Source organism: Notamacropus eugenii, chromosome 4, assembly GCF_028372415.1.
Source record: "Notamacropus eugenii isolate mMacEug1 chromosome 4, mMacEug1.pri_v2, whole genome shotgun sequence".
Taxonomy (NCBI): domain Eukaryota; kingdom Metazoa; phylum Chordata; class Mammalia; order Diprotodontia; family Macropodidae; genus Notamacropus; species Notamacropus eugenii.
Window position 1 is genome coordinate 235,473,677 of NC_092875.1, and position 26,071 is coordinate 235,499,747.

A 26,071-nucleotide genomic window follows, 5' to 3' on the forward strand; every position below is an offset into this window, starting at 1 on the left:
TAATGCCTAATAGTATCGATATGGTAACCACAAGATTCTACCCAGGCTAACATGCATCATACTTAGAAAAAATGACTCCAGGTCTGAGGATTCTAATCATTATAAAGATTCACTTATCTAACTATAGTACAGAACTTGCTGTTTCTAATACTGAATCAGGGTGGATAAATACCTATTTTAGATGCTATTTAGTATTTCCTAGGTACTATGTAAAGCAACATAATCCTCAGTGTGCTAAAAGATGCACCAATATTACCAAAAGGACAGGAATTTGTAACCTTTTTCATGTCACAGACCCCTTGGTCAGTCTGAGACCCCCACCATCCACTCCTACCCATCTCAGAAAAATTTTGTAAACATATAAGCTAAAATGCAAGGTATTACAAAGGAAGCCAATTACATTCAAATAAAGTTATCAAAATGTTGTGGGATTTTTTTTAAAGAGTTCATGGACCCTCAAGTTACAAACCTGTGCTAAAAGGAGCAAATGTCATTAGCTAGAAAGCTGCTAGGTGACATAATGACTTATAGTCAAGGGGACGTGAGTTCCAATCCTACTTCAGATGCTAATTAACTTTGTGACCCTAACCAAATCACTTAATACCTTCCTGCCTCAATCTGCTCATATGTAAAACAATAATAAAAATGGTACTTAACACTAGTCTTCTTAAACTTTACTCCTTGCTGCATACTCAGCTATCCACCTTGCCGTTCCTACAGAATGTTCCAACTTTTGACTCTGTGGCTTTTCAGCAGCTGTCTCATACGCCAGGGATGTTCCCTGGTCACACCTCTGTGTCCTGGCTTCCCTCACCCTGCCTTCTCCCAGGCGGCCTTCCTGATCCCTGGCAACAACAGGGAATTCCCTCTGAGATGAATGCTCATCTATACTGTATATATCCCATATGTACACAGCTGTTTGCATATTGTCTTCTCCATTAAAATGTGAGCTCCTGAAGAACAGGGACTGTGTTTTGGGTTTTTTTTAATTGTAGTTGTTTCTTTTGCTTCACTTTGTATCCTCAGCACTTACAATAGTGCCTGACACACAGTAAAAAACAAAACAAAACAAAAAAATTTAGCAAATGTTTGTTGAGTAACTCAAAAAATTGTTCTGAAGATCGAATGAGATAATATATGTAAAGAGTTTTGCAAACCTTAAAATAGCATACAAATGTTAGCTATAGCTACAAAGAACTCTTAGGTTTCAGAGTGATTTAGTAAATTTAGTGTGACTTAAAAATTCCCACCTTAGAGTAAAAGGGCTATTTCAAGCATTTCTGTTCTCTATGCTAGCACTGACCCAAATCTGGTTGTCTCTCAGTGCTCATTTTATTTACTGCGTAGTACTCATTATATACACTGTTCTTGTGAGTCTGCTTTCTTCACAGAGCAATACTCCACCCAAATCTCCCAATGCTTCTCTGAATTCTTTATATTTCAATGATTTTTTTCTTGATGAACTTACATGGGATATCTGTGATCACAACTGTTACATATAAGTGATATTTATTTTGGTCCCAAATAACTAGCTAGGAACAACTTAAGCTCTATATGGGCCTCAGTTTTCTCACCTGTTAGCCAAGAAGGTTTGGCTAAATAACCTCTAAGGTCCCTTCCAACATTAAATCTATTATCCTATGAATTGGTGGATGTTGAAGAGAGGCAGATTTTAGTTTAACCTATGTGAAAATATCTTAACAAGAAGAGATGTTCAAAAGAAGGATGGGCTGCTTCAGGAAGTTACGGGTTCCTTTCACAGAGTGCTCCTGGAGATGTTATAGAGAAGAATCTTTTTCAGACTTGGGATAGGTCAGATAACATCTCAAATTCCTTTTAACTCTAAGATTCCTGTGTGACATTAAGCAAGTCAATTGACCTCACTGAAGGTTAATTTCATATTAATTAGACTAACTGCAAATCCAATCATAACAAACAATTATAATATATATTTACATTTTTTTGGTAATGGTCTGGACTTGTGGTTTTATTGCTGTACAGAACACTTAGTAAGGAAACTCCCTCTACAAATGCAGTTTGAAGAAACTGCTCTGAAACTGCTTACCTCAGGGACTTTCCTGCCTCAGTAAAAAGTTATTTGCCGACAATCACTGAATTTGTCTTTGTCAGAGGCAGGGTATGAACCCGGATTATTATGATCTCAAGGTTTGTTCTCTATCCACGATGGATATGTTGCATCTCATGTGTAAGTACACAGTAATAAAAAAGTGCATGAACATCATTTTTGTTATGAATATAAAAAACAACAATGAATGCCAAAAATTACAACAGAGCTGTAATCTAAGAGTTGCTGGAGATCAATGACCTTCAGGGAACAATTCTGGATTAACGCTTTCCAAGTTCAAAGACATCCATATCTTTACTTTGTCATCTCACAGAATACATAATGGGTTTATGCCCTCACCCTTCTATAATTTTTTCCCCTCACTCTGAGGTTCCTGAGGTTCAAGATCAAACTGCTATTATTTTCTTCCTTCATGTCTAAATATTTAAGCCAATAGACAATGCAAGAGAAATTACTTGAGCTGTGATACCATCACTTTATTCATACTGTGTATGAAGATGGGCAATCCCAGAAGTGTTCTTCAGCCTTCCCATTCAAGCAGAGTGGTAAGAGCTAAGCAATTTGACTTGCAGCTGAGAGTCAGCATGATCCTCTCAAAGGTAAAAAGCAATGATACTTCCTTCTCTTAGGATTTCTCTCTGATACTCAAGACCCAAAAGAAGAAAAAAAAAAGGGGGTGTTTTTTTTGTTTTATCTTTGATTTTGATAAGAGTAGTGACATTACAATGCATCACAGGTAGCACTTGCCCTTCCCACCAAGTAAACATATATACATATATATATATACACACACACACATACATACAAATAATATGTTTTTGACAAAACAAACATCCCTCTCGTTTCCATTTCTCATTCTAACATATCTGTAGAGGTATGGAGAAAGAATAGTTTCTTGAATATCCAAAGCCATCTTTACTCTCATTTTCCTGCTACTTCCAAAAGAAGAAAGGAGTGGGGGAAGAAGAGGAAAACTCCAAAGGTGGCCTGACAGCAAGCATATTCAAAGATTTTTAATTCAGTAAATATTTACAGAGTACTCACTACTGCCCATACCATGCAATACTCCTTGGAGAAAGAATTCTTACTTGTTTTTGTGTCCTGGATCCCTTGCACACTCTGGTGAACCCTATGGGACCCTTTTCAGAATGATGCTTTTAAAGGCTTATAATAAAATCCATAGATTTTCAAAGGAAAGCAATTATATTAAAATACAGCTATCCAAGTATTTTTTTTAAAGTTTAAAAATCTAAGGTTAAGAAACCCTACCTTAGAGGAACAGCCAGTTAAAAAGATAGGATTCTCAATATGCCCATTATAATTATAAGGACTCCAAATCAGTCCACTTTCCTTCCTACTGAAAACAATAATAGTTCGTGTATATGTGTATGTGTGTGTATACATACATATGCACTGCAGCATTTTTATTTATGAAGTATCTTCCCCTCTACAATCTTGAGGCATGATCATGTTCGATCCTCACAATAACCCTGTAAGGTTGGTAGTGCAGATGCTAGCAAACTGATTTGACAAATGAGGAAACTGAGGTCCAGAGAGGTTAAGTACATTGCCCAAGAGATCGCAGTTAAGTGTGCCCGCCAAGTCCTGTGTGCTTACTAAAATGTAGAATGCTGCTGTGAGCAACATTAGGTTGCTTAGAAACAAGTAACTACATACAGAGCTGATTCATGTGGTGACTATGGGAAACTCTGTCCCAGTAGCCATTCACTGGAACCATTTTGCTCTCAATAACCCAAACCACTGATGTTCCTTAAGGAGATACACATCCTTTCAGTCCTCTAAGGGGAATCATAATAATTTGTGGTATTCAAAAGCACAACCTCTCAACCCAGGCTAAGAACCTTCAAATGCTTTTTTTATAAAGCCTTTTAAGTCAGAAAGCTGCACGCTCCCACTGAATGCAGTTTTTATTTTTTATCCTATTTGAGTCAATTTCATTTATTGATTTTTTTTAAATCGGTATCTCTAGATACAACTTACTGATCCTATTTCTCTGTAGAACCTCCCCAGATTTCTTCTTCTATATACCACCTCCATGCACTAAGGGTTTGCCTTAATGCAAAACATCCTAAAAACCACACGCAGGTCAAATCACCGGACATCCCAGGAAGGTCTGGGGTGTTTCCAGACACAGTATTTTAAATTATACTGTATGTTCATTGGAACTCAAATGAACATGGAGGAGACTTTAACTACAGGAAAATTTAAAGAGTAAATGGTTCCTATAGCAACCGTAGGATGGTCCCCTTGTGCATACTCAATATTTTGTATGACTCTAAGTGCTGCTAAATTTATGCTTTAATATAGATGTGTGTAAAATGCCCAAGTTAAGCTTGCCATGGGAACCATAATTTTCCTTCCTATCAAATCTATAATGTGGCTTTTAGACATTGTAACAGAATGGTTCTGGTGCATCACTGTAATATTTTCTCTTGGAATATGTTCCTCACAAAAGCCAAACTAAAAGCCAGAAAATAATCTTAACAAATATATGTTCATTGGCATGATGAAATCCAAGCACACACCCCCATCTGCACAAAAACATACTTGCATGATCTCTGGTGATTTTCATAAACAAGCACCTATGAGGGCTGTCACTGAAATAATTATACAGTGACAGAAAAAAAAGCAATGTATGAATCCCTATCATCCTGAATGTTGTGCTATGTCCTGTTTTATTTTCCCAAAGATAGCAGTTGAAAAACTATTAGTATCAAGTTTATTTGTAAGCTAAGATTTTGTAGTAGGCCAAAAGCAATTGTCCTTACAAAGACCATTTTAAGTCATGAAAAGCTGAAGCTTTTTCTCAAAAGAAATTCTAGAGTTTTCAAAACTCAGAAAATACATGTAGCAAATTTATTAACTGGTGAAAAACACTTTTTGTCATACTTGGATAGCTCATACACAGCTAAATGGAATTATATATCAAACTTTCAAAAGAAAAAAAATTACCTTTGGGCTAACAGTAATCAAGAGTTTTCAGGCCCCCAAGTGTAATTTTTTTTTTCCCGGAAAGTTAAAGAGTGCCTGAAAATAAAAGATTATAATGGATTGTACTAGTCACAAGGGAGAAAGTGTCTCTCAATCATAACTGTGGCATAGGGTGGCTGCCAGAGGGGAAATATCAAAGTTGTTAGGAGTCATTGTTAATGTCATATTTTCCGTAATTTTAAATTTATTTCAAGTGGGGAGGGAAGGTGTCTGGGAGGGAAGGTTCAGAGTTGAGGAAGTTACATGGTGGGGTACAGGGCTGAGAGGAAAAGATGTTTTATTGGGAAAAATAAAGGACGGAGGTAAGACACAAAAGGGAATATTAGGCATTATCGATAATAGCTTCTGAATGAAAACTACTCAATTATCTATTTTCTTATTCAACCCTTGCCCTTCCACGATTCCCCAGGGAACAGACTGCACAGGCTATGGAAAAGGTCACTTCAACAGTCAGAAATGCTAAGTGTCATGGCCTTCCCTACTCCACAGACAACTTCTTCTAAAGGGAGCATACTGAGAAAACAGGAATAATTTGCACTTCGCTGTTGTTATTTCAGTTGTATCTGACTCTTCATGACCCTGTTTGGGGTTTTCTTGGCAAAGACACTGGAGGAGTTGGCCATTTCCTGCTCCAGAGCATTTTGTAGATGTGGAAACTTAAGTCAAACGGGGTTAAGTGACTTGCCCACGATCACACAGATAGTTAAGTGTCCGAGGCCAGTACGAACTCAAGTCCTTCTGACTCCAGACCTGGGGCTCTATCCACGGTGTCACCAAACTGTTAAAATTTGCACTTATGCGTGGGAAAGAAGTCAATATATGGGACTTCTGGGTTCATCATAAAAAGTAGATAATCACCCCAGGACAAGGATTCTAAACTTTTTTTGTGTGGGAAGTCTATGAATCCTTTTTCACAAATGCGTAAAATATATAAGACTACAAAAGAAACCAATTATGCTGAAATTAATTATATTGAATTAAAATTAAATAGAAATAAATAAAAATGTATTAAAAATAAGTTTAAAGACCCTAATTTAACCTTCTGCTTTTAGAAGTTAACTAACTCTGAATCAGATATAATTTCCTCTGCACTATGCAACAGGAGATTGCTAGTTAATAATTGAGCCCAAAAAAACCTAAATTCCAACTGGCTGAGATATTTTAGGTCACTGGATCTTTGGGGGTTTAAATTATCATTACTTTCAAATGAGGAGGCAGGGGTAGTCTAAATAATCTTTCAGTCTTTTCTTCTATCTATACTATTCAATTAATCCTAATCTCGAAGAGATGATACAGAAAACTCCATATGCAGGTAATTGGAGAATGTAAAACAATGGTTAAAAGTAAATTTGTCTCTGAGGAACAACGTGTAAAAGATAAAACATACCACCTGAAAACAAACACCTTCCTTCTAGTTTCCCTATGAGGGACGTTGGTATGACTAGACAATTCAATAATACCATGGGTGAGTTTGACTCTCTGGGTTCTCAGTTTCTTCATCTGTAAACAGAGTGGATTATACCAAATGATGTCCAAATTCCCTTCAAGCTTTGATTTTTGTCTTTGTATCCCCACCCAACACCTAGCCTGGTACAGAGTAGATGCTTGGAGAAGGGATGCTTGCTGAGTCAATGATTCCAGGAAATACACACTTTGGATAATCTGTCTGTTTAGCACTAGCCTAAATATCAGTAGTGGGGGGGGGAGGGAGGATGGGAGGTGGCAGAACTTGACCTATTTCTTGGATTTCCTTATCTAAGTTTTGTTATCTGATATACGCTAAAAAGATAAAGGTCACTTTCAGTCCCCCAATTAGTTGTCTCTGTGTCATCATTTGTTCTGATGACTAAACCTTGTCTAGCATTCAGTGATAGGCTTGAGATGAACTCTAAGGGAAAAAATGAAAGAGAGAAAGAGAGAGAGAGAGAGAGAAGAGATGTACACAGAAAGAAGATGCCATAAGAGGGTTCCTAGGAAAGTGAAAATTGAAACAGATGTGGGGAGAACCCTTATTCCCCTAACTTGGAATAAAGTTCAAGTGTAACCCATTTTCAGAACTATAAAGTATCCAGTTTCAAGACTGGCTTTGGGTATTAGCTTTATTTTCTATAAAGCTGAATTGTGTTATTCTGTACATAAAATACTCTGTGAAAACAACTCCCAAAGAACGCACAGGAAATGCAACAAAATAAAATTTGAAATGCCCACAGAAGAACAATAATAGTTTCTACTCACAATCATAAAACTCTTAAAGGATGGACAATGGAAGAAAAGAATTCATAATAACACAAACTGCCTGATAAGCAGACAATATATGGCCACAAAAAGACACAAATCAGGAATCTCATAGTCCTTTACTCAATATATTAAATACATTTTGCAATATTTTCAAAATGTTGATTCAACAAGGGGACAGAATATAATAATAGCTAACATCTATACAGCCCCTTAAGATCTGAAAAATGCTTTAATACATTGTATGATTTCATCTTCATAAGTACCCTGCATGGAAGGTGCTGTAGTGTGTCATCATTCCCATTTTTCAAATAAGGAAACTGAGGTCCAGAGAGGTTGAATGACTTACCACAGTTACACAGCTAGCAAGCGTACAACAAAGTTTCACTCTAACTCCAGGGCTAGCACAACAGACTGCCTACTCCTTTAAAGTGAAAGGTGATCATCTTTTCTTTTTTTATCTTGTCTATCATTTCCACAGAGATAGCTGGTCTTTTCTAAATGACTCAAGTTTATATTTCTTGTAAAAGCCTGAATGTTGGCATCACCAGAAATCACTGAGGGATTCAGCTCACAAAAATTGTAAAGCCAACAACACCCCTCTCTCCCAGCCAATCCCACTGCTGCTTCTTTTCTATGGTAACTGTTCATACATAACAAGATAGTCTAAGTAAATTGTACCCCCAAAAAGGAGGCATGTGAACCATGTGTTTGGTTGCTCAGTATCATAGAAAAAAAAAGAAAGCAAGTCCCATATTGGCAATAACCTGTGTGGTCCACAGATGTGACAAAGAAAATGCAGGCAGATGGGATACATCTGTTAATCATAAACATTCCTTCATTAGTGTCATCATCAGATTTATTTGTATGTTACGTTTATGTTGCAAGTCTTATCTGGTGAACACATTTAATTCATAATGCATGCAATCTAACCACTGACCTTTCTTACAAGAGGCTGATTAATATATCCATGGACATACATAGATTTATACATATTTTAATAATGGAGTATTTTTATACAGTTGGATTGTGGTCTTGTTCTTCTCCCTCTGAATTAAAGAATCACAGAATACTAGAGTTTGAGGGACCTTGGAAATCATCTAATCCAACCTGCTCATTTTATATTTAAAGGGAACTGACAGCAAAACCACACATCTGTGTGACACAGTTGTGGGACACAGTGATTGAGCAAGGCTTAACATAAGAGTTCTCCTGACCAGGTCCTCTGCTATTTTTACAATGCTACCAATTTGCCCTCAAATCATTTAAAAATCCATGTTGCCTGTTGCCTTGATAGGTGCAGCACTAGATTTGAAGTTGGAAATGCCCAAATTTAAATCTGGCCTCAGAAACTTACCAACTGTAACCAACCCTTTCTTTAAGCCTCAGTTTCCTCCTTTGTAAAATGAGGGTGATAATAGCACCTATTTCCCAGAGCTGCTGTGATGCTATTACAAATAACAAAAAACAATGTATTCTTATAGTAGACGCAGAACTGAAAGAGTAAGACTCCCTGAATTTTAATTTATTTTACCATTTTGTGAATATAAGTTTAGGAGTAGTTACATGGTATCATGGATGGAGCAGGCCCAGAAGACCTGAGTTCAAATCTATCCTCAGATACTTAATAGCTGTATGACCCTGGGCAAGCCGCTTCACCCTATTTCCCTCAGTTTCTTCATCTATAAAACACTCTAGAGAAGGAAATGACAAACCACTCTAGCATCTTTACCCAAGAAAACCCCAAAACAAACCAATATCGTGTCAGAGTTTGATAGGCTATTCAACACTCCACACCTGTAGTCCTCATCCTCTCTGCTGAGAGGATCATAGAGGTTGGCATGAAAAATGCTATGTTTTAATCTGGTCTCTCCCACTTACTAGTATCATCTTAAACAAGTTGCTTAGCCTCTTTTAAGAGAGTTTCCTCTTCTGCAAAATGGGAATATTACCATCTACTTTGCTTACCTCGTAGCTTTCTTTAAGAAATAAATAGAATGTTTATGTGAAAATGCTTTGCAAACATGAAGACTCTATATAAATGTGAAGCAGTGCTATTATTATTTTTATTTACAGTAACAACCATACCAATAATAATGCATTCTCAAGAATAATCCCCTTCCCATGAGAGAAAGCATGGCTTAATGGAAAAGATGTTGGATTTGAAATCAAGAGACCTGTCACAGAATCTGGCTATGATACTAAAACCTAAGTGACCTTAGGCAGGTTATTTTTCTTCCCTGGACCTTCATTTTCTTCATTGTTAGACTGAGAGTGTTGAACTCAGTGGCATCAAATGACCCTTTCACCTCAAAAACCAATGGTCTTATAATTCTTCATGTACCTAAATAAACCAACTTCAATTTTCACATGATTCAGGCAGCTTCAATATAATAAATAGACCTCATTTTGTGATCACCAACTGGTCTACTAAACAAAAAAAAATGACCATGTCAGACATGTGTGTGTCATTGGTTCCAAGTGAAACTGGTCAAGACAGCATCCTACCTTCAATATTGGAAAGGAAAAATTCAGAGCAAATGAATAACATCAGTTTTATAATGAAAGGATACTAAAAAATTTTTATCTCACTGACAGTAATGATTGTACATTTTTTAAATGCATATTAAGTGAAATCAAACTATTTGATTCAATGGGTTAAATAAAGTATTTTTGTTAATAAGGTTGTAATACAAATATAATCTATTAATTAATGGAGTAGATAGTAGAGAGATTATTCCCAGCACTCCATGAAGAAATGACATCACAAAAAAAAATCACACGCTTCTGAATTCTAAAATCCAAATCATGATTGATACTACGTTCTATGTTATGTATTAAGCAGGCTGTCAATATGAGTAGCCATTGAGAAGACCATAAAGAAATGAGGAAGAAAGGGAGGAAATAAGAGAGTAAACAGATGTGTTGGCTTTAGAAATAATTTACAAACACTATTTTCTGTAAGTTTGTATAAATGTCAACTCATACAGTAGAAATCTGACATGTATAGTCCATATTACAGCTGGAGAATGAATACAAGTCCTTTTCTTCTATCTGTTTCTTAGCCTTCCCACTGTTCCTTTAATTTGGAACATGTCTATTAACATTTATGCATGAGCTGTTCATTGTTGAATACTATTGTAAGTTTTATAGCAGAAAACCTTCCGCTAAGGGTAGAAAATATTTTGAGGTCTTTTAAAATAAATGCTAGTCCTGAAATTTTGAAATCATTTTTAAGCAGAATCAGTATTCTATGAGCTCAAATATTCCATAAACTCTTGGCAACACTGGAAGTGACTATTTAGATGGTGACTTCAGTCTTAATATCAGATTCAATCTTGTCCATTGGTGACACTGTTACACAGAAATACTCTGCAGAAAGAGAAGGGGTTTTATCCCCTTTGTATGAAAATTTCTACATTAGAAGGTACACTCATAAAAACAGGGTGGCAAGTTTCTGCAAAACATCCTTTTTGCTTGACCTTTAAAAAACTAAATAGAAACTCACTGACTTCTTAAATTGACTATTCTGAGCCAATTGTGAACAGAGAGTTCATGATTGAATGCAACTTTCAAAAAGGAAGCCTAGCACAATAGCTTCACATTATTTTTTTTAGTATATCTACTTGCTAGCAGACCGAGAGGAAGAGACAGATTAATAAACAGGGGCACAAAAATGAACACATTTGTTGAAGGGTAACCTGTGAATGAATGCAGGCATGGTGGTTATGCTCATTACAATTACCAGAGGTAACAGAATATTGTGGAAGCAAGAAGACCTGGGTTCAAATACTACTTCTGAGACATGTTGGCTAAGACCTCAGGAAAATTACTTAACCTCTCAGTGCCTCTGACAGCTCTCTAGGACAGTCAACAAGTATTTAGCTCTTCCTACTCACCAGACACCATGAGGGTCCTGAGGATAAAAGAAAGACAAAAACATTCCCTGCCTTCAAGTGGTTCCCATTCTAATGAGGAAGACAAAATGTTAATAACTAGGATATATATATATGTATATAATTTATGCTGAGTAGACAGAATGTAATTTAAAAGGGGAAGGCATTAGCAGCTGGAAGGAATGGTGAAGGTCTCCTACAGCTGAATCTTGAAGAACATTAGGGAAATTCAGATACAGAGGGAGAGGGCAAAACATTCTAAGCACTAAGGAAGGACAGAAAAAGGTAGAGAGATGGAAAATGGAGTGTCACACTGAAGAGACTACAAGTAAGACAGTGTAGTTGGAGCTATGATGTCAAGAGGGGAGTAAAGTGTGAGGAAGCTGAACAGGCAGGAAAGTGCCAGGTTAGGAAGAGCTTTCAAGGCCAAATAAAGGCTTTAGATTTGATCCTACAGGTAACAGGGAACCACTGGAGATCAATGGACTTGACATGTTCAGACCTATGCTTTTGAAAGACATCATTTTGGTAGTCATATGGGGGATATATTAGAAAGTTGAAAGAACTGAGGCAGGGATACCAGATAGAAAGCTACTGGCAATAGTACAGACAAGAGTTAATGAGAGCCTGAACTAGGGTGGTGACCATATGAATGGATTGAAGGGGATGCATACTAGAGATGTTATAAGGTTATAAATGTCAAAACTTGGCAACTGTTTGTATTTGTGACATGGGTAAGAATGAAGAGCTGAAGATGATACTAGGTCTACAAGGATGGGTGACTGAGAAGGTGCCCTTATAATAAAAGGGAAGCCTAGAAGTGGAAAGGGTCTGGAAGAAAAGATGAGCTCTGTTTTAAACATGGTATATTTTTAATATCTCTAGGATATCCAGTTAAAAATGGCCAAGAAGTTGGAGCTGTAGAACTACAGATCAGAATAGAGCCTAAGGCTACCATATGGAGCTGGAAAGCATGTGCACAGAGATGATCACTGAAACCATGGAAGTTCATTAGATCACCAAGTGATTTATTGTAGAACGAAAAGAGACTAAGTTACATATGAGTTCCTGAAGAAGTGCATACAAAAGTAATTCACTCCCTGGCTGAAATCAAAGGTCTAGAAAAGGAGAAAAAAGGTGAAATGGTTAAGGAAAATATCTTCTAAAATGATGATGCCTGCTGATAAAGACTTAAGACAGCTGGAAACAAAAAAAGAACAAAAATATGGAAAATATTGAATTCTATTATAGAGCTATTAGAATTCTATAATGGAATTGCTTCCTACACCCTGGCAAAAACAAAATAGACCACATAAAAAAATAAAATGCTATCAAAGAAAAGTGAATAGTAAGGAGGAATTTTTTTTTTAACACACTAAGATATATTCAGGTCCAAAGCTCTTCATCTTTTCCTTTGTCCTCTTCAAAAACGAAGTAAACTTCTAGTCCAGTTTATGGAAAAGAGAAAAGTCAGAGAGGAAAATGGGTCAGAGGGGAGAGTGTAGTAAGGAGGAAGAAGAATAGACTGGATATGAGGACACCTGAGTCCTAATCCTGGCTCCCATACTAAATAACTGTATGACCTTTGGGCAAAATCATTTTAGCTTTACTGTCCCTCAGTTTCCTTATTTGGAAATATATCAGAGGAATGTCAAATCAATTGAGAAAAGTGACACAGAAGAGTGGAAAAAACATTGGGCTTGGAGACAGAGAACTTAAGAGTTCAATTTCGCCTCTGTTGCTTTCCTACCTTCTTCTCCAAGGCAGGTCACCTAACCACTGCTGGCACAGTTTCCTTCTCTGTCAGGTGAAGGGAAGGCACAGGGTAGTTGGGAGAAGAAGGGAGGGGAATCACTGATCTCTTTGGGTCCCTTCTAGCACTAGTTGTATCATCTTTATGTATTTGAAAGCATTTATGAAAAGTACAGATAAACATTTTACAAAATGCGAAGGTATCATCATCACCATAATCATTCAAACTGTAAGAGAAATGGTTATGGTAAAAATGTGGTGAATTTATAAAAAAAAAAAATTGGGGAGTGGAAGTAGAAATGGAAGGCAGTGTAGAACTGATATGCAGATGGGTCAAAGTAAGAAAGAAAGCTGAATTTAGGAAACAAATAGGAAGGATAAAACACCTAGAGAAGAAGTATATAAAATTTAAAAGGCAAGAAAGAAATAGAAGTAACACCAGTCAAGATGAGGCATAAGTGCTCTGTAGATAACTGTCTGAGTAGAAAGCACAATGGTGGAATTAAAGAAGTAGGACACTGAAAGAAAGGGTCTGGAGTTGCAAGAAGTGGATGGTGCTGTGGTTTGGTGGATTAAGCAAATCAGCTAATCTCACTCCGTCCCTGACTCACTGGGGAACTATGGATAGATCCATTCATTTATCTGTGCTTCCCATTCTCTCCCGTGTTGAGGAGGGATGGAACCCCTAGGGATATTATGAGAAATAGCAGCAATTACGGGAAAGGACTCTTCCCATACTAATTTTTACACTTCACTGGAAAGTCCCAAATACCTCAAAGGCCAAATACTTTGTTTTCTCACCCGATAGACTTCTTTTATGTTTAAAAAAAAAAAAAAAGGGAAGGGGAGAAGAATACCTTACTCCTCAACACCTTTCTCCATCCTTAAACCTAAATGTATCCTTGGAAGTAACCTCCAATTTGACAAAATAGAAAGACCAAAAAGAAATATAATGCAAGTAAAAAGGCTAAGAAAAATTTAACCATCAGCTATGTTATGCACTTTAGTAATATTATTTTCCATTGAAAGAGTCAGCACAGTATAAGAGAAAGACTGTGGAATTCAAAGTCAGACAATGTGGACTCAAATCATAGTCTTGCCATATAAAATCTGTGTGACTGGGAACAAGCCATTTATTGTTTCCTGGCCTCAGTTTACTGATATGTAAAATGAGGGGACTAGACTTGATAGCTTCTAAGGTGCCTTCCAACTCTAAATCTGTATATGAAGCTAGGAACTTATGAGAGCAAAAGAAATGAGGGAACTCCAAAAATACAGCAACTCAAAGGCTCATAAAGGATGCTGTAGCAGAGTGAAAGGAGAATCTCTTCAACTCTATGTTAGTTACAGTTTTGATGGGATTATATCCACCTTGTTCTTCTAATTTTGCTTACTGGTCCAGATCCATGATCTCATTGCTGTGGGGGATGTCCCGTTGCGGAAACTCTCTTCTACAACTGCAGACGGTAAATCAATGCTCCGAGTAGCTTGGAGCACAGAGAGGTTAAAGGCAATTTGTCCAAGGTTATAGTTTTTTTGGCCCCTCTTCCCCATTAAAAAAATGTGGAAAACAAACATCTTACTCTACTATCCACAAAAATGTATCACCATACCTGAAGCCAGAGTCTATCCCCAGCAACTGTTCTACCAATGGCACTGCACTGGAAGGTGGCAAACTGCCCGGCATTGACTTCCACGTTCTGAATTCTCAGGAAGTGGGGAGTTTTGGCTGCGGAAAGGGAAGAAAAGAATAGGGAAAAAATTAACACCACATATGGCTAAAACCAATAGGTGCCTTTTTCTAGCCATCTACAACGTGAGAATTTTCCATTATGTTTACCTTTGAAGGATAATGCTTTTGATGACGAGAGCTTTAAAGATTTGACTATAATTGTAAAAAGATACTATAGAAGGTTGTGATTAGCTTTGTAAATGAATAGAAAATTTAAGCATTCTGGGATACAAGCAAAGAGAAGGGAGGTATTTTATTGTTCCTGCTGTGCAAATTATCATAGCTCAGCAGTCTTCTTGTAATAACACATCTGTATTAATAAAGATTATATTGAAGTCTAATTGATGTTTTGAACAAAAACATCTTAGATATTTATACTGGCAGCAGGAAAAGAACAGTAAGAAGTTAAATGAGGTTGTCAAGGAAACTTTTTAACCCAAGTGTAGAGTCGCTGCATAATATATATTTTAATACAACTAATTGGTATGCAACATTGCTAGCATAATATTTTCCGGCAACCAAAAATACTATCCCCAAAGACAAACCCTGCAAAATTATGCCAGGCTGACATAGCATAGGAGTTATTTGCTAATTCTTATTTCCAATTCAGACAGTAAGACTGATTCCCAATGTTAAACCGCATTAGGACTCCAAATGGACTCTGTCTACATGGGACATCTGTTTAAATAAGGGATAATTCTATTACACTCAAGAAGCAGCAGACCAGTTTCTGCATCACTTAGAAAAAAAGACAATTCTGGAAGTCAGTGATAGGTCAGCCTTTAGGTTTCAATGAGATGCCTTTGCAGTCAGCAACTCTGCCTTCAGGCTGTAGGAAGAAGTCTTTCTAATCCCTACAGAGATGGATGGTTAGAAAGAAGGAAGGGCTAAGTGGGAAACAAAATGGCAAGGAAGGATAAAGATGATAGCATCCTCTGTGATAGACAAAATGCCTGCCAATTACCTAGAGCCATTTTTTTTTCGTATCCTACACCAATTTTTTTTCCCCACTGCTCAACATACTTCTTAGTCATGTTTAGCCTGCATAGACAAGGTATGTAATGAGGGAATTCTGCCTAACTGGTATATTTCTAGAAAATAAAAATTTATATTAGCTTAAGCAAAATATAATTTGATGAATAAATATACTGAGGCAAAAGAGCAAACAAAAAAATTGAGAAGCAGGCCGCGACAAAGCCACATACTCCAATCCTACGATAAACCTAGGAATTCATCAATGTCTATATTCCTTCCCATGATGCATATCACAGCTCATCTTTGCTTATTCACAGAAAGTGATTCTTATCTCCGCCCTCCCACAAATTCACCCAATTTGCCATAGGCCTTCATCATGTTTCTGCAATTATATGATGCCATTGAATTTATACATGCTTTCAGTTGTCTTTCAAACTCCCTGTGTAACTGGCCCTCATCTCACTCACTTTTCTGGTTCTCTACTTCTCTGATAATATTCTTTACATTACTTTTTTGTACCACTCTATATCTGCAATGTGCACTACAGTCTGTTCACACCCACCATGTCCTTCTCTATTGCCTTCTGAGTGATTCTTAACGTCAGTTCTTCAGACTGTAGCATCCTATGATTTAAAGTCATACAGTATCATTAGAAGAACACTCCAGAGTTTAAAAAGATGTTTTTGTTGCAGAGTATGCTGGGTTCATTAAAAAAATTGTGAAATTTTCCAAAGGCAATCCAGGCTATTATCCATCACTTGCTCAATTCTGTGTTGTTCATAAAGGCCACATATGGAGCGTAAGTTGACTGCAAAGTTGGTATCTACTAAATGGAGAGTTGGGAAGGAGACGGTGTAACAATATAGTGCAATGACACTTTAATTGTTCTTAGAACTTAAAACTTATTGAGTTACCATGATTGAAGATTGTCCTATAATTTCTATAATGAATCTTTTTATGAAATAATTGTACAATAATACATTATTATTATAAGAACGACAATTCCTCTCCAAGTTCAAAGCTGACCGCCAACATTTGCTAATCATGTGGGCAAGTTACTTAACCCTGTTTGCCTCAGTAACTTCATCTGTAAAAATGAGTTGGAGAAGAAAATAACAAGCCACTCCAATATTTTTGCCAAGAAAACCCCAAATCTAGTCACAAAGTCAGACACAACTGAAACAACTCCACAACAACAACAACAACATTTCAATCACACCGAAGGCTTCACTCTGGCATTCTCTGCTACCGACATCCAATACCACAGTATTTACTTATAATCTCCATCTAGGATGAGGACTACATGTGGAACATTGCATTGTTTGTTCAGGAGCCAGATGCATTTCATGATCTTTTGGGTGTTAAAATGGAATGACACCTTACATGTTTTAGAAGATAAATGGACGGATGGATGAAGGGATAGACAGATAGTAGACAGATACAGACACATATCTATATATACACATATGGATAATACACACAATATACAATAATACACACTATATATACATCCATTCACAAGAGGATATTAATTTTAATATATGGCAGGTTTATTAATATAACCAGTTTTTTATTTCTATATTAATAAAAGCAATCAGTGGCATGTATAATCTAAAATTTTAACAAATTAGAAATAAAGTGTAATATCATAATAACTTGAAATAAGGTAGAATTTTATAGGATGAGCAGACCAAAATCCCTCTTTCAATTAGTGAAAATTATGAATTGCTTTTAAAAAGCAATATAGTATTGTTACATTCAAATACTAAACATTGTTATAGGCACTAGTTAAGTGAAATTATTACAACAGTGTAAAAAGCAAACTAGGCTTACATTTCTTAGTGATGTATCATAAATAGAAATTCTGACTGAACAGCACTTCAAAAAAAATAAAAACAAATAAATAGAAATTCTGAGTTAGATCACTTGGAGAGTGCTTCAGTATGGTAGCTTTTACAGGACCCATTCTCATTCAGCTCTCTCCCTATCTTTCTCCTTCCTAAGAATCCAGTCTACTCATGAAGCTCTAGGATCTCCATTAAAATTTAACCACAAAAGGGTTTCATAAAGATGCATTTGTAAGAAGAAAGAGAATGAGCACAATGACCTATTATCCCAGGCCTACTGTTGACTGCCAGGATGGTTCCCTTTGAGTCCAGCTAGTACACTTAAGATCATGCTTTTTAAAATGGAGAGTTTTGCTTTCACAAAAGCTGACTCTACTGCAACATCCTTGATAGACCTTACTTCAACACCTTCTACTGTGGCCATCTCAAGCTTCTTTTGTAAGGAAGGAGGTCTGAAGAAAGGTCAGAGTCTCCTACATTCTTTGAACTCTGGATTCCATCTTCAGTAATCTCCCCTCCCTGCAGACTCCAATTAGGTGACCTTCCAAAAGGTCTCCAATCCCCACCAGCAATCTCTTAAATGTTCTTGGGCAAAATCTTCAGGAACATCTTGGGAAATGGGGCCAATTCCTCAAATTAAATCTTTAAAAAAATGGTATGACTATTTTGATCACTGCTTCCTCCAAATGTGATGTGAATGCCTTTCAAAAGGGCAGATATGCTCCCATCTCCCATAGTTCATAAGGAGCCCTGCTAAGCATTCTCTACAACAGCTGGCTGGCATCAGACTCTTCAATGAGTTGTTTAAAGCACAGATCTGCAAAAGATCCAGAGAGGAGGCTGTATACAATTGCTTCCTGGAGACCTGAAGAGTGGTCAGTTTTAATATGATCCAAATGGTTCCAGAAAGCATATATTCATACCAAATGGCTCGAGACATGAATACGGTCACATATACCGTTGTATTCATCTAGGCAGATAAATACAGTAAAGGAAAAAATGATGAAGGTACCAAAATTCTGCTCCCTCAGCACAAGACCAGAAGAACACCATTAATCCAGCCAGGGCAATGGGAATGGTGACAAAATAACCTGCTTCCTCTAAAATCGAGACATATGATAAACTTGGATGAATGAAAGCACATTTCTCTCCGGTACTGTCTGTCATTATTCAATGATTTAAATTTCACAAAAAGAATCGACAGTCTACTGAAGATATTCTTAACCCTATAAAATTTCCCCAGATGTCATTTTATTACTCTGCTTTATCTCACTCTCCTCTCTTCCATGTACTCCATATGAGACGATATGCCATGCCTTGTACACATCCCCTGGCTTTCCTACCTCAATTTTTTTTTTTACCCTCACAAAGATCTCCATTCTTAGAAGGTCCTCTACTCTAATCTCATTCACTTCTCTCCTTCAGATGAAACCTTCCTTCTTTCTCCTCAGCCATCAACTTCTTGATGATGCCTTCTATAATAGCACCAGTTAGTAACAATATTTACTACTTTTGAAGTATCATTTAAGTCCTTTTAACAAGTATTTATTGAATATATGCAATGTGCAAGGCACTGTGCTAGGCCTTAGAGGCATTAAGATGAAAACATCTCCATCCCTACCCTCAGAAAGCTTATAATCTTCTAGGGTCAGAAGCAAATAAGAAATTTAAGAAAGATAAATATAGTCTCAATTTTTAAATATCAGCTTGGATAATTATAAGATTGAGAAGCCATGACTAGACAGCAGCTTTCTTGAAAAAGAGAGGACTGCACATTCCATATAACTCAGTGATGGGATGCAGTGGTTGTGATCTTGGGCTGTTCAGAAAGGCATAATATACAGAAGGAGGTGATAGTTCCTGGTCAGACTAGAACTGGAGTACTGTGATTAGCTCTTGGCACCATCACTGCGGAAGAATACTGATAAGCTGGAGGATACTCATGTTCAGTTCTTGATATACAATGACTGGTTGAAGAAAGTAAGGAAATTTATCATGAAAGAAAGAAGATATACAGAGGACATGATGGATGTCTTCAAAGAAATGAAGGATCATCAGACGAAAGAGAGATACTAGGGTAGACCAGGTTCATATGCATTATTACAGAAGGAGAAGACTGTGGAGCCAATAGAATTTTAAGAAGAGAATCCATAAGTTCCCTTCCATAGGAGATGGAATTTCAAGTCATATAGTAATTAGAGGATGTTACTGAAAGTGGGACCTTTGATAGTAAAGAGTTTGGAGTTTGTCTGGGGTTTTTTTGCTTGTTTGTTTTAAGTAACAGAAAGCTTTGCACTGGCAAAAGGTAGTCCCACAGACATGAAAAAAAAAGTAGTATTTTGACTTCTCTGATCTGATGGTTTCTTCAACCCAGGAAGGCTGCACCATTCAAAATTTAGGTGCAAATGCATGCGGATAAGGAAGAGAAGGAGGAGGCAAGACATTCACTAGAAGCAGAAGCAGAACCAGGACTATCAATGACATTCTGGGTCTTTGCTATGCATTTGCAGATTTACAGCTAAGCAAACCTACTTTAATGCTTATTGTTTACATGATGTTCCTTATTTGTACCATTCAGATGTTTAAAACAATTACTAATAGGAGAGTGAACTACATTTGACTGATCTGAGAGGGCAGATGCAGGCAATAAATGGAGGTTGAAAAGAATCAAATATAGGCTTATGATGAGGAAAAATTTCCTAATAATCTGAGTTAACCAAAGGAGAATGAATGTGCTTACTTGGGATGTAGTAGGTTGTTCCTCATCAGTGGAGTGAAAGGGTGGAAAACCAGATGTAGCAACACTGTAGAGGGAAGTCTTATTGAAGGTCTAGAGTGGATACTCTCATAAATCCATTCCAGATCTAAGATACTTTGGGTGGAGGGGAATGAGGAACGGGTATGAAACATATAGATGAGTATAGTACAATACAATAGAGTTATAGAAGGAGCAAAAGAACTAGACAAGAAAATATGAAGAAGAAATTTTCAGAGGGTTTTGGACTTTATTCCATAGGTGAGAAAAATTTATTAGTGGCAGAATCAGGTGACTGGGTATGCATATAAGAAAAGATGACTAGTAGCAGAAGAGAAACTGGAGTCAAGAGAACGGTTTGAAAGCTATTACAATAAAGTAAGAGGTAATAATGACCTGGACAAGGGCAGTAGGCATGGAATAAAAAGAAAACTAAATGACATCTACTCAACATAGCATAAAGAAGATTCATGTTCTAAGATCCATTAGCCTAATGACTTCTAAAGCACTTCTGCACCCCTTAAATTGCATAATTAATTTTAAAGCTATGACTAAGGTAAAATCAACAGGATTTGGGAAATGGTTAGAAGTGAAGTCAGATGCAGAATGAAAGTCAAAGTAACTCTGAACTTCCTGTTAATGGAAGTACAGGAGCTATGATCAAGGACAAGTTTTGGGAAGAAAAATGATGATCTCAGTTTTTGACTGAGGCGAGTTTGGAGTGCTGCCGAGACAGGTAGGTATCAATGTTGAGCAGGCAGCTGGGAATGGGGATCTGGAGCTCAGGGGAGAAATTAAAGCTATAACATAATAAGTAACTGACATTTCCATAGCACTCTCTGGTTATAAAGCACTCTGCATGTACCATCTCGTTTCACACACAACAAATAGGTATTATAAGCAATGAGCTCATGTACGTAAAGCACTTCAGAACTCTCAGTGTGCTATATAAATATCAGCTCTTGCGATTATTGTTATTGTAAGTAATCATTCACATTTATTTTTATCATGCATTGAGGTTTACAAGAGTTAGTCTTATACAACAGAAACAAGCAAAAATAACTGGAATCATGAGTTTGGGGGAGGAATTCTGATGAATTTTGTTGCAATAATTTAAGCTTTTTAAATCCTAGATAAGAGTAGTGGGAGTTCATAAACATTCCTAAAGAAGTCATTGGTGTTTGTCCTTCATTCTGGAATAGGACCATGGCATCAGGAAGGTGATACCATGACTTGCAAGTGAATTAGATTTGAGTGAGGGAAGGCTGTGCCAAGTCACCAGCCTCACTTTCTCTTCTGGAGACATCTGGACCCAGTGGCAAGATATAGATCAGGACCACTGGAGATGGCCCCAAATATGGTAGGGGTAACTTTGCCTTTTTGGTGTAATGAATAGAACAATGTCAAGAGGACTGGAGTTCAAATCTAGCTTCAGATACTTGTAGAAGATGCTGAGACTCCAGAGGATGGAGTAGAGAGTAAGGCTGTGAGCCAAATGCTCAAGTCCCTGGAAGAAGGTAGCAAATTATCCCTAACTCTGGGTACAATGGCTTGAGTAGTGGTCCTGGAATCAGGAGGAACTGAGTTTAAATCCATCCTCAGACACTTATTAGCTGTGTGACTCTGGGCAAGTCACTTCATCCTGTTTGCCTCAGTTTTCTCATATGTAAAATGAGTTGGAGAAGGAAATGACAAACCACTCCAGCATCTTTGTCAATAAAACCCCAAATGGGGATATGGAGAGTTGGTCACAAATGAAACAACTCAACAACTAGTCATGCTAGAGCACTTTCTTTTCTCTGAACACCCTGCACATTGTTCTATTTCCACATCTTTGCTTACGTTGTTCCCTAAGTCAAGCAATGTTTCACTTCTCTACTCACCTAAGAAATTCCTAGCCATGCATTAAAGCCTAATTCAAATGTTACATCCTATGACAGTGAACAGCAAACTCAGCTTGGAGTGTGAAAGACCTTGGTTCAAAATTCTAGCTCTAATATTCATGAACTCTGCGATCTTGCCAAGCTACAGTCCTTTAGCCCTGGTTTCTCATGTGTAAAATGAGGTTAAAAAAATACCTTTAGTTCCTTTGGTTTAGTTCCAAAAACAGACAGACAGACACAGAGAAACAGAGACACTAAGACACAGAGAACACTGGTAATGTTTTTTTAGAAAGACACAGACAGACACAGAGAAAAAGAGAGGCTAAGACACAGAGAGAATATTTTGCATATTTTAAAAGCACTATATAAATATCACTGATAATGATAATAATGATGTCTTTAATCTCCATGATTTCCTCCACTGGCACGATATCATCGAGAATTGGATTTTGTACCTATTAAGTAACTATTTGTTACCTAAAATAATTAGGTAACTTCGTATGTTATATTTGTTTTTGTCTTATTCTCCTACTAGATTGTGAGCCCCATGAGACCAAGGCTTTATCTTCCTAAGTGTCGAGTACAAAGAACACAGGTAATACCTAGGTCATTTTCCACTTGCATATGGAATCCCCAGTGAAGCTACTCGAGGATCAAGGAACACTGTGACATGCTGTAATTATTCAAAAAAGCACAGCTTGTGAGCCCCTCGTGATGGAGTTATTTTTACCAGTCATCCAGAAGACGGAATCAAAGGCATTTAATAAAACAGCATTTTTTTTAGGGAGCAACTGAACATATCCCCACAAACCTGGTTTAGGGTTTCTCACAGATATTAAAAAGCAAGAATAGACATTATTATGATACACAGGTGAAAGGACACCTAGAGAATCCATGTGGTTCAGACATATGAGTGGAAGGGCAACTCAAAACACCTTTGGAGGGCCATGAATACTTTCTGATAATGTCATCATGCTTCTTCTCCCTTCTGAACATGGTATGTAGTCTATTCTAGATTTATAATCTCTGTTGGACCTAGAATCAGGAAGATATGAGTTCAAATAGGCCTTTACTAGCTGTGTGTAATAGCAAACACCTCTGACATACACAAGGGGGCTGCGATCACAAGTTCTTTGATAGGCTTTTCAAAAAGGAAAGGCATCTTTTGAGGGGTTAACAATCTCCTTTAATCCTTTACTAGGAGTCAAGTACAGAAACAAGAGTTTCTTTAACTAGAAACAGTATATTATTTGTATTGTTAACGTGATTAAAGATCTTCCCCACCCATTAATGGGTCTGCCCATTAAGGGGAGTTTGATTAGGGAAGATTTGTAGGAGGCCCACACACACTGGTTCTCAATCCTTTAAAGCACATATATCATTCACTTAGTTCAGGAAATCAACAGATAGTGCTTCCAAACTGTCTGACATAAGCAATACATATATCACAAATCAACAGACAGGTCCAACTGTCTGAGCGCAGTTGCCAGAGAGGGAAGCACCAACATCTGGGTTTTCAAAGCTGAGAGGCTACTTAATGGCTTCCCAGAGTCTCATCTGGCACATAAAGTTTCCTCCAAAAACTAAGCCCCAAAGTAAAATCTCACCCTCAGAGTATTTATACCTTTTTTAGAGCCAAAGGGCATCCCAACCCTTGAGAACCAGTGTGTGTGGGCCTTCCTACAAATTTTCCCTAATCAAACTCCCCTTAATGGGCAGACCCATTAATAGGTGGGGAAGATCTTTAATCACATCAACAATACAAATAATATGCTATTTCTAGTTAAAGAAACTCCTGTTTCTGTACTTTACTCCTAGTAAAGAAAGACTCTTGGTTAATAAAGGCAAGAGTCAATCAGAGGCACTTGATTATACTAAAACAAAAACAGCAAAAGATCCGACTTTGCTTGCCATTACTCTGTGTAATCCTGGGTAAGTCACTTCACTTCGTTTGTCCTGGTTTTCTCATTTACAAAATTATCTGTAAAATAAAAATAACACCTACCTCCGAGGGTTGTTGTGAAGACAAAATCTCATTGATGTACTTATTCGCTTGCTTACTTGCTTATCTATTATATATGTGTATGTGTGTGTGTTTATGTGTATATATGCATATATGTATTGTATGGATGCATTTGTTTTATATATTACATATATATCATATATACAGGTATATATACACGTATGTATATATCTACATACACATGTATTCTCTATGTGTGTCCCTTCACATGTGTTCCCTAGGCATGTCTGTTCTTCCTACTGAATGCCAGTAGGAAACTCTAAAACAGATTTATAGGGGGCATGTTCATTTGCTCCTTTAAAAAATGCTATTTCATTACATGCCTTTGATTAGAACTCGTAGTATCTCATTATGATACATAATGTAATATAAATACTACATACGTAGCACTTATACGCAGATATATCACATATATGTGTGTATATATAGCCCAAATACATAGAGAGAAAGAGAGAGCACTTAACACAGTGCTCAGCACATAGGTAGTGCTATCTACATGTTAGCTGTGAGGAGGAGGAGGATGCTGCTGCAATGGTTTTGTAATCACTGTTGTACAATGCTCCCTTGGGAACATGATTATGGAGCTCCCCTAGGCTTCCAGGCTCTGGCTTTGGCTGGAGTCCTCAGTTGAGAAGCTACTTCTTCAGTTTAAGGGGAAAAGAGATGAGCTCTTATCTTAGAACCCAGAAGCTTAAGCTTTAGCTCTCTAAGTGAGACAAGCAGGCCATTCTGCAACCCAATATCTGGCTAGTGGAACAGTCTCAGCTGTGTTTGTTTTTGTTTATTTGTGTTTTTTTCCCTACTTCATTAGGGGAGAAATTTGTCAGTTCCCAGAATTTCTTTCCGTAAGAGTCTTTGACTTCAGGTACCAAGCTCTTTTGCAACACAGAATAGTCAGTCAATTAAACAGAAGCCACTAGCATTTACTTTGTCTTCAAATCATGCTGTGGCTAAGTCTGAACTGCATTATATCCTCCAAGATAACTAACTTACCTTGGGAAAAGAAATGAATCATAACTTTTGTTAATTCACGACTGCAGATCTCTACCTCCACAAGATCCTTATTATAGGTTGCCCTTTCAACAAACCATGAAGAGTGTCTGGATTACAGGCTTTGCAGGTTTTGTTTTGCTGTGGTTTTTTTCCTTCCTTCTCCCAGATTCTGTGGAGGTCTGTGGACCTCCTACAACAGTAAAAGAACAGAGGAAAAGCAAGGAATAAAACTGTCCTGGTACAGCCCAGGAATTGCCTCTACTTCCATATCCTTTGTATCAAATTCCTGTCTTTACTATGCAGCTCCTCTTCTCACCCTCAGGTCTTGAACTACCCCACACAAATGTTTGGTGAAAGAAAGCTGAATATCCTGGGAAAAAAACAAAACAGTGGCATGGGTGGAGACACAGTGGTAGATTTCTCAGGTGTAAACTTCACAGAAGGGGGAAGTTGCTTAGTGACAGCACTCAAGAAGGAGAGAATAGGAACATGGAGTATGCTGACGTAGCCTCTTGGTACTGCAAGTAGGAAAAAGCAAGAGGATTACAATAGGTTATCTGGCAAATTCAAGTTGGAGTTAATTTGAGAATAAGGAAGGGGCACTTGAGGGGAAAAACATTTGAGGATATTATGTAATTCACTGAGATAATACTGAAGGCTCTAAAAGCTCACAATAGAAGAGTTTCAAAAAAGAAAGTCAACAAAAATGGAGATTTGGGAAAGGGAAGGAGAAAGATTGAGCTGGACAGAAATGAAAGTGTAGGAAAAGGCAGTAGAGCGGGCCAGGGTTTGTGAGTAAGGCAGACATACTGGAGAATGACCACTGGGAAATCACCTGGTTGGGACACGGTTAAGCTAAGTTATATTCTTTTTTTTCTGTAC

The 26,071-nt window shown here is 37.3% G+C and overlaps 1 protein-coding gene across 8 annotated transcripts in view; it reads right to left on the reverse strand.

Moving 5' to 3' along the window:
- Nucleotides 1-26,071, reverse strand: part of PTPRM (protein tyrosine phosphatase receptor type M) — a 984,934-nt gene that overhangs the window by 596,849 nt on the left and 362,014 nt on the right. For all 8 annotated transcript variants that reach the window (XM_072604258.1, XM_072604256.1, XM_072604255.1 and 5 more), the window contains one exon: nucleotides 14,595-14,710. In XM_072604258.1, coding sequence (XP_072460359.1) covers nucleotides 14,595-14,710 — 116 coding nt within the window. The remainder of the gene's footprint in view (nucleotides 1-14,594; nucleotides 14,711-26,071) is intronic.